The sequence below is a fragment of the Dendrobium catenatum genome, unplaced genomic scaffold, assembly GCF_001605985.2.
Source record: "Dendrobium catenatum unplaced genomic scaffold, ASM160598v2 fragScaff_scaffold_71, whole genome shotgun sequence".
Classification (NCBI taxonomy): domain Eukaryota; kingdom Viridiplantae; phylum Streptophyta; class Magnoliopsida; order Asparagales; family Orchidaceae; genus Dendrobium; species Dendrobium catenatum.
The window spans coordinates 58,345-68,450 of NW_021318533.1; the positions used below are offsets into that span (position 1 = coordinate 58,345).

The 10,106-nt window shown below is 33.6% G+C and overlaps 1 protein-coding gene across 1 annotated transcript in view; it reads left to right on the forward strand.

Moving 5' to 3' along the window:
* Positions 1-9,690, forward strand: part of LOC110097285 (putative hydrolase C777.06c) — a 37,584-nt gene extending 27,894 nt beyond the window's left edge. Inside the window, exons 4-9 of the mRNA XM_020823567.2 lie at positions 3,736-3,883; positions 3,971-4,076; positions 4,544-4,602; positions 7,934-7,969; positions 8,065-8,174; positions 9,502-9,690. Coding sequence (XP_020679226.1) covers positions 3,736-3,883; positions 3,971-4,076; positions 4,544-4,602; positions 7,934-7,969; positions 8,065-8,174; positions 9,502-9,559 — 517 coding nt within the window. The 3' untranslated portion in view covers positions 9,560-9,690. The remainder of the gene's footprint in view (positions 1-3,735; positions 3,884-3,970; positions 4,077-4,543; positions 4,603-7,933; positions 7,970-8,064; positions 8,175-9,501) is intronic.
* The last annotated feature ends 416 nt before the right edge of the window (positions 9,691-10,106 follow it).

Consider the following 10,106-nt stretch of genomic DNA (forward strand, 5'->3'; position numbering starts at 1 on the left):
TAGTACATGTTGTTACTGATAATGCAAATGCATACAAAACTGCAGGGAGAATGTTAATGGAGAAGAGGCCTCACCTTTACTGGACTCCTTGTGCTGCACATTGTATTGACTTGATGCTTGAGAGGTTGAGACAGTTGCCTCAACATAAATCAGCCATATTGAAGGCCAAATTCGTTAGTAAATTTATATACAATCATTCTTGGGTACTCAGCTTGATGAGAAAATTCACTGACAAGGAAATTATTAGACATGCTGTTACAAGATTTGCTACTGCATATTTAACATTGCAGAGATTCAAAGAGTTAAGACAACCTTTGGAAGCAATGTTTGCTTCTGAAGAGTGGGATAAAAGTTCATGGGCCAAAAAACAAGAAGGAAAATAAGTTAAAAAGATTGTTATGAAAGACGATTTATTTTGGCGCAGTACAAATTATGCTTTGAAGACAACATGACCATTAGTAAAGGTGCTTAGAATAGTTGATGGTGAGAGGGCCCCGACTATGAGATTTATTTATGAAGCAATGAATAGGGCCAAAGAAGACATTACAAAAGAATTTGGAGGTCAAGAAAGTGCCTACAAAGAAATATGAGATATTATAGATGAAAAGTGGGATCGACAATTACACCAACACTTACATGCTGCTGCGTACTATTTAAATCCCCAATTTCATTTTGATAAGGATTTTCATGTTGACAAAGAGGTGAAAAATGGTTTGTATGCATGTATGGACATATTCATTTTTGAAGAAGACTACCTCAAAGTGAATGATCAACTTGAGGATTTTCATTTGAAGAAGGGAATGTTTTGATTTAGAGTAGCACAAGCATGCTACAAAACATGATCTCTTAGTATGTTTATAATTTGAGTATTTATAATTTTAATGATAATATTTATATTCAAGTCTTCTACTTCAATCAATATTCATAAAATACTATGTTTGTCTTCATGTAGAATATTGGTGGGCTCAGTTTGGAGATGATGTTCCTGAATTGAAAGCTTTTGCAGTTAAAGTTCTTAGTCTAACGTGTTCGGCTTCTGCATGCGAGCGTAATTGAAGTATCTTCAATTAAATTCATACAAAGAGAAGAAATCGATTGGCGACGGATCGAATGAACAAACTAGTTTATGTTATGTTTAACAAAAAAACTGAAAGATTGACATCTCAAATTGCAAAATCAAAGAAATATTGAGAATGAAATTGACCATTTGTTTGTTGATGAGTTACAATCTGACGATGAATGTGTTACTCCTAAGAATACTGATGTATCTGAAGATGAAGCAGAAGTAGAAGTCATGTCAATGAAGAAGACAATGAAGCAACTACCCAAGTATATAAAAGAAAGAAACAAAGTGAAATTGGAGCTTCAATGACATGTTTATAGTTTGAGTATTTATAATTTTAATGTTAATATTTATATTCAAGTCTTTTACTTCTACAAATATTCATAAAATACTATGTTTGTCTTCATGTAGAACGTTGGTGGGCTCAGTTTGGAGATGATGTTTCTGAATTGAAAGCTTTTGCAGTTAAAGTTCTTAGCCTAACGTGTTCAGCTTCTACATGCGAGCGTAATTAGAGTATCTTTAATTAAATTCATACAAAGAGAAGAAATCGATTGGCGGCAGATCGAATGAACAAACTAATTTATGTTATGTTTAACAAAAAACTGAAAGATTGACATCTCAAATTGCAAAATCAAGGAAATATTGAGAATGAAATTGACCATTTGCTTGTTGATGAGTTATAATCTGATGATGAATGGGTTACTCCTAAAAATGCTGATGTATCTGAAGTTAAAGTTGAAGGAGAAGTCATGCAATGAAGAAGACAATGAAGCAACTATCCAAGTATATAAAAGAAAGAAACAAAGTGAGATTGAAGATTCAAAAAAATTTAAAAGTATTCTTAAATATAATGAATTATTTTGTATGTTGTTATTGTTTTATTTTAGAGTTAATGAAATATTAACTGATATAGGAGATAAATGAAAAAATATTATAGATGAAGAAGAGTTGGAGGATGACTTTGACATTAATTATGAAGATTCTTCTGAAGACAATCAAAGTGATAATGAGCCTGCTTTGGGTCTTGATCCTAAGGGGATGTTTTATTTTTAAATGAGTTTATTTTAAATCTTGTATTCCAGTAATATTATCTTAAAACAAATCTTTAAATTCATAGTTTACATAATATTTTGTTATTTTTTATCATTATTTATAATTTTAAATTAATTTATTTTAATCGTTTTGAGACTTACGCCTCGCCTCACTTAGAAAAAACGTCTCGATTCCCGATTTTGCCTTTTAAAACCTTGATAGAAAGATAATATGTCATCTTTTAACACATTATTTGAGTATTATATAAAAAATTACTTTTAACATTTATTTGTACTTTACGCAATTTGTTATTTTGAGGCTCACGCCTTAAAATGCCTTGAGGCTTACGCCTTGCCTCATGAACAAAAAATGCCTCAATACCTAATTGCGCAATTTTACGCATTGATCTGAGAGATGATTATATTTGTACTAGAGCGATGTCAAAATATTTTAATTGGTGATTTCTATCATTATTTTTAATAAATAATTTAATTATTGATTTATTTGCGTGATTGAAATTTAGGCTTCATTTGGGACAGCTTTTTTCTGCTTTCTAAAATAGCTTTTAAGTACAAAAAATTTTTGAACTTGAAATTTTTATACTAAAAAGTCATTTTTTAAAGCAGTAAGAAAGCTGTCCCAAATGAAACCTTAGTCAAATTTGATGCACATCATTTTTCATTTTGGCAAGTGAAGCTTAATCCCTGCGGAATTGTATATTCATTCTCAAAAGTTTGGCGAATTTCATATTTTGAAAACTTCTAAGTTATCATTCAGAATGAATGAAATGGGTTCTGATTTTGCGTAAAAAGACCAATATTTGCTTAAATTAATAGTTGAGAAATGTGACTGTGATCTTTTACACGTTTCTTTGCATATTTCATCCTAAGTTTGTATTAATGGCTCATGCAGACCTTTCAATCTGTTTATGTTGACTTATTTCCATTTGTTAACATTTTCAAATGTTCTTATGCAGGCTTATATCTATTTGTTTTTCAAACAGAAATTAAATTTTACTTTGATTGGACTAACAACTATTGAAGATGATGCAATTGAAAATAAATTTTGGTAGTTTGGACATGCATAATGAAGATTAGAAAACGCGTCCGTTTAATTGATAAAATTAGTGAAGGTTTATGAAGGAAAATGGGCTGATCTAAGATTACTTGGATAAAAGTTGTTCAAAATGATTTGTGAGTAAGAAATAAGTTTAACACCTTTGATAACACTCAATAAAAATGAATAAGAAATAGGGATTGATAATCCCAATCCCAAATATTTGGGATACAATTATACAAATAATGATGATGACTACTATATATTAGCATAAATAACCTTTATGACCATACATATTTGTTGCTGTGGAAAAAAAATTCTGTAGTATTCATCATCTTTCATCCCGATTTTCAGTGTGCTTGTACAAATCTGTAAAATGAAATAGCAGTACAGGTTGGTTCATTTGTTTCTCTATTCCTTTTCCATTTAGTTTACAGTTTCCCCTTTTCCATTTAGCTTACAATTTCCCCGTAAATTACTCATTTGTACCTGTTATTTCAAATAAATGTTTCTGGTTTGTGCAAATCAATGTTTCAATGTTTTTGGTTTGCTCCATACTTGAAGAGATTTCTTTGGAACAGTCTTGCAGAAAAGTTTCCTTATTTGGTTAAGAAAAATTTCAAAGAAGGAGAAGAAGTAAGACGTGTTGCTCAGCTTGATTGGAGGATAATTGAATCTGATTGTGCGAAACCATTTATATCATCTGGCCTAGAGTTTGTTCCTTTACCAGTTATTCACCTGCTTCCTAAGCTTGTACCTCCCTTTTGTAGTTTTTTATCCGTGATCTTCTTTCTCATTATATGTTTCTAAATGTAGGTGATGCATGGTGAGGATTATGTTTGTTTAGGCTTCCTCTTTGGAAAACAGTCAAGAATTGCGTATATTTCAGATGTTTCACGCTTCCCTGCTACTACCGAGCATCGTATGTCATCTGTTTTTGTTCTATTGTACAGAAACTGAATTATATCATTTTATTTTTAATAATTGGTTTGTTAGAAGCTTATTGCCTAAAAAAGCAAAATATTTCACTTTTTTATTAGAGAGTATTTACTCATCAGTTCAGTTAATTGTACAGATGATTACTTTTTTTTTTTTAATGTGAATCAAACCATTGATACAGAGACATCAATAATTAGCCCATTAGTTGGTCGGTTTGGCTGGAATGTTACTTCCATCTGCCGTATAGCTAGGTATATTTATTTAGATAGAAGATGGAGATATGTAAAATCTGCTTCCTTTTCTCCTGGACGTAGTCTTAAGAATACGCTTAGCAATATCAACAATATTGTCATTTCCATTTTGTACTGCGTAGCTTTCACTTATGCCAAAAAAGATTTACTGTTACACCATTTCTACTACTTGACTGGATTTTTTTACAAATTTTTGTAGTTATTTCAAAGGCTGGAGGAGGGCAACTTGATCTTCTCATTTTAGACACCTTGTACAAGGTCTGAAATTAAATATTTGGTTATAATATGACAGTTTCCTACGTAATTATTCTGTTTGGCTTGGTACATTTTCTCAAGATTTATTTCTCACCCCCACTTTGGATACAATAATTCTGCACTATGAAGCACAGAAACCAACAAGAGGCATGGACATCACATGGCATGGGTAAGAAGAACACGACACACCAGGAAATAGTGCTAAGAGATATCATTAGATAAAAACTTAGAAGGTTAGTGCCCTCAAGAAGATCTGTAACATATTTCCTCTGAGAGAGATATGCCCTTATTTTGTTGAAGTCAAATTCAACTTCATAAGTTATTATCAGGTTTGCAACCTAGAAGGCTGGTCTCCTCAAGAAGATATTTAATGTATTTTCTCTGAGAGATTGATACCCATATTTGTTGTTGGAAAATTCAACTTAAAGTAAATATTTTGGGTTCCCTAAATCTAGAGTGATATCTTTTTCAAATGCTTTTGCAAATGCTTTTACAAATGATATTTTACCATAGAGACGTCTTTTTATCACTTCTAGTAAGGAAAAGTTGTTATCAACATAAATAACTAGCACTATCGAGCCTGGAGTGTGTCTGATAAAGATGGAATGATCTGTTGTGCTACTAAACGCCTAAGCAACATACCCGGATTATTGATTTATATTAGATTTTCATGAAGGAAGGAATTAATTGCATCCATTTGCAGCATAAATAATCCTTGTTTTATGGCCATAGATAGAAGTATTCAGACAAAGTTAAGCCTAATATTCTATCTTATAGACTTATGGAAACCCTTTGGATACTAGCCGATCTTTGCACCAATCTTTTGAGCCATTAGCATAAAATTGGTCTGTGACACATACATAGACCGCTTATCTGAGCATTCATTGCCTCAATTGGAGATTTGTTGATAATTTTACATGTGTGTTTGAAGCAGTACAATTGATAGGAATAAGGCGAATATATTAAAAGAAGTAAAAGTTCAAAATAGTCTCCCGATTATCAATAAATTTCCAATTTAGTCATAGAGTTTTGCATTGCCCATTATAGTCCCTCGACTATTAGAAATTGAGTCAATTTGATTTCTGGCCATTTAAATTAGAGGAGACAGCTAGAGAGATTCGTTTCTTTGGGGGTATTTAGGTAAAATACCTACTCACGCTTCCCGCTATAAGCCCTCGACGTGTCCCCCTATACGCCCTGGAGACGTCTATGCGAGGTGAAACTGCGTATAAGGAGAAGCGAGCGAGACTCATTAGAGGGATACAAGGCCTTGCTTTGATAACGCATTAGAGGTGAAGGGTCTTTGATGGACTGGTCCATCCTGAACTGGTCAAGCCTGTCCCTCTTGGACTGGCTTGCATGTACAATAGGCGAAAGTCACGTCTGCGTTAATCCTATCCCCTTTGGGGTGGGACCTAGGCAGATATTTCAAAGGGGAGAAGGGGGGAGGTTCCGAGGGAAAATTCAAATGAAGGGGTTGTTTTGGTATTTGCATTAATTTGTATGCTTTAAGTAATTGCTTAACCTAGGGTTAGGGTTATGTTTGATTTTACTGAATTTTAGTTTCCTAAAGGTAGAGAGGGCTCTAGTTGGTGGCCAGGGTTTGGGAGAGCGGATTTTCCTCTCCAATTGAATATCTTATTTTTCTTTCATAGCTACATCAATCAAAGGGGGTTCGTACAAGTTATTCTCCATATTTTGTCTTGTTATTTGCTTGGTGGTTTTGCTGAAATTCAATTTCAGCCAACGATTAATTATTTTCTACAAGCACTCCCTATCAGTTTTATGCCTGCATTATTCTCTTGAATACACTCTTTTTATAATAGAAGAATGCGTGCAATATTTTGAAGAACATCCAACTAAAAATACAGTATTTATCAAATATGGAGAACCTTCCTTATTTGATATTTTTTGTCCTAACAAGATGGGAGAGAGAAAGGAGAACACTAAAAATTCAAGGCAGAGAATATGCACTGTGATACTGAGAGCTATATAGAAAGTCAAATCTGTTGTGGGCTAGGGACCAAGGCAAAGTCAATGTGTGTCCTAGAAATATCAGGAGTGCGTTTGGAGCATTGCCTACCTGATTTTATCAGGCAAAGTTGTACACAAATTTTGGTTTATTTGGCATGTTTTGAGTGTACTTGAGGAATGCCCTTGTCCGACTTGTATAGTGCAGGTTCTTTTCTCCTATATATTCAAGATAGTTTAGTTAATCCCAAATACTATGTATTTGATGCGCTGGTTCAGGCAGAACCGGCCCAGCCTGCTCTGCAGGTGTACAGGAGGCAGAAATAGTCCGCCTCCTCTATGTGTTTCCGCCCAATGGGTCGGTCCCACCCATCCAATTGAATTCAAAATGAATAGGAGGGGGGCAGCTAGAGCTTTGGGAGGGAAATTAGATTAGGAAAGCTTTTGTGTTAAAGTGCATGAGAGGATTAAGAGGGATTATATTTTGATTGTTTGAAATTAGGGTTTCTTGGCGGCTCTAGACTCTCTTGTCTAGAGATTTGGGAGAGACGATTCTCCTCTCGAGTTGAGGATCTCTTTTATATTTGCTTTGTGCTTGTCTCTTTTTGTTGATTGTAAGATTTGCTATCATTTGGTTGTTTTCCACCACGATTCCTCTATCTTCTCGCTGTTTTCTACCGATTATTGCTAGGTTTGATTGCGAACTCAAGTAAATTCGATAGGATTACTTGCAAACTCAAGTATTTCCTATCAGTATTATGTATAAAAAACCTATCCATGGAACCATATTCTGCACAATAATACCATCAGGCCCGACAAAATGCTCAAGTATACTTGCTTGCATCCAGACACAGAACACAACATTGGAGGAACATTCTTGCGATTACTCTAGAATTCCTGTTTGTTTGATTTCCTTTAAGAGTATTATGTTTTTTATCTTTTAAAAGCCATGTAGAACAATTTGGGTTCCTGATAACATTGTCTAAAATCTTCTGCTCTGCTGTGCATGTTTCTATCCAAGATTGCGCTTGATAAATGTGATTTAATGTTTTAATAAACTCTTGGTTGATTTGCATGTAAGTAACAATACAGACATAACTTGATAGTTCCAGAATGCCACGTGCAAACTTGAACGTGTAATATTTCATTTGTTAGCTTGTGCATCAATTTTATTAGTTACTAAGTTTTGTTGGGAGCGCTTAATTAATTTGTAGATACGGTTCTACACATATTGGTAACCTATAATTCAGATTTTTTCTAGCGCTGCAATGTTCTTACTAGATATCTGCTTGCTGGTACGAGTGCTTGGTATGGCTTGCTTTCATTTATTCTATGTTTTCTAACAAATCTCTTATTTGAGCAGAAAGGTTCCCACAACACCCACTTTTGCTTGCAGCAGGTTTGTTCTTTTTATTTATACTCTAAATCTCAAAATCCCTTCCATAATTTTAGTACATTTCGTTATGTGTTCTACTGACTACCATCATTTTACAGAGTCTTGATGCTGTTAATAGAATTAGGCCGAAGCAGGCTTTGTTCATTGGGATGACGCATGATTTTGATCACCACAAGGATAACAAGGCATTGGCAGAATGGTCCAACAGGTGGTAGTTAATTTCCTTTAATGAGAATCAAATTTAATGCATGAACTTTACTAAAACCAATTCATATTTATTCTGGTTTTTTTTCCTTGTGTTTTCAAAAACCTGATGTTATTTTTTATTTCCCACTCACTCTTAAGGTTGATCAACAAGTCAAAAAACCTTAACAAACACTTGAATGGACTTATTTCCTTTAACGCTTTATCCGAGAGGACAAGAATTGCATTCGTTTCCTGGCAAGCACTAATGCAACCAAGTAGCTACTTAACAACATCCCTAATTTAAACATTGCATCAAGATTGATGGCTTGATCAATTGATTTTCTAATGTTATGTCAGTTGCCCATTACTTTCAAATGCCAAAATTTCTGTTCTTGAAAATATATGAAGTCTTTAAAAGAATTTGTGGCGCAAAATTATAATTTCAAAAACATTACAAGGCACCGCCACTTTCTAGGCATTAACGTGACCATCCTCTCGGGGTTGTGAACTAAAAGAAATTCTCTAAAACTATAATGTTGCTCTTTATTGATGTTTGTGCATCAATTAGGGCAAAATTATTGAAAATTTTGGATTCAAATGTTCTCAAATATCTCAAAAAATTACATCTAGGCGCCTCGTTACAACATGAAAGTATGTTAGATAAAGAGGTGATGCATATGTAATTATTACACCATAACCCCTAACATTATATAACACAACCTAAGGTGGTGAGAAGAAAGATCTAGTTTGTAATCAGTTCGGATGGACTGGTATATTGTTACAACGATGGCTTTTATTTTTTCGCTAATCAGTTCGATTTTTTATAATCTCCCCATCTCTATTTACCTCCTTTGCTGGTTGCGTCTAGTGCAAATGTCATGTGACCGGCCGACTTATTTGAACCAAAATAATTCCCTACTTTTAATCTAATGATGTTTCTTTTTAGATTTACAATTCCTTTAATAAGTCGACCAGTCTGTGGAGACACCTTCATTCCGGGCCTTATTATTATTTTTGAACCAGCTAAATCTAGTTAGTTAGGACATTGTCATGTGATTTTCCTTTAATTAAATTAAATTTTTTTATGCATCTAAGTTTCAGAACTTGACAATTTTCCATGCTTCTGCTACCTGCAACTATGAATTGCCTTTTTGTGCTGTAGACTAATTTTCTATTACGTTATTCTAAATTTCATTAGAAGTCAGAAACGGTTTTTTGAACCACAAGAATAATTTTGGTTCTTAATTGCTTCTATCTATTACTATGAAGTATGAAATGTAATTATAAATCTCCATCGTCAAATTTCTTGAATGCTGGAGAGAAGCTTATTTAATCCTTGTCTGGTCCAGAGAAGGTATTCCGGTACAACTTGCTCATGATGGAATGAGAATCTTCTGTGACTTGTAATTAGGTATGTTACTTGTTTATTGTTCTTTACTTTGAGAGTTTGATGACTTTGGTCTACTTTGAAATATTTTTCATGGAGAAATTTTTTTCTTTTTTATATGGGTAACGTCATTAAGGTTTACTAGTACCAATCATATGCATCAATTTGTCTTACGCGTTTGGGCTCATTTTTTAAATATCGTAGGAATTGGTCAAAATATTTGTTTTTTCATGGAGAGAAGCCAATTGATCTTAAAAGAAGGCTAGAAGAACTTATTTTGTGAAGTCATTTGAGGATTGTCTCCTCGGATGACGTTGTGTCGTCTATTAACACTCCATAGATTTTATCATTACTACTATACTTTGAAAATCTGAATTTGACCAGGCCAATATCTTCTTCTTGTTTGCCTTGTTGTCCTCTAAATTTAGTTCCAGAAGGCTAGAAGATGTCGAAGACAGAATTGATAAACCCAAAAATGTTATTTTACTCCAGGAGAACATTGATAAATTGTAGTTTTTGATAAGTAAGCGAGACTTTCTTCGAAATTTTTTTTCCCGTCTCTTCCTC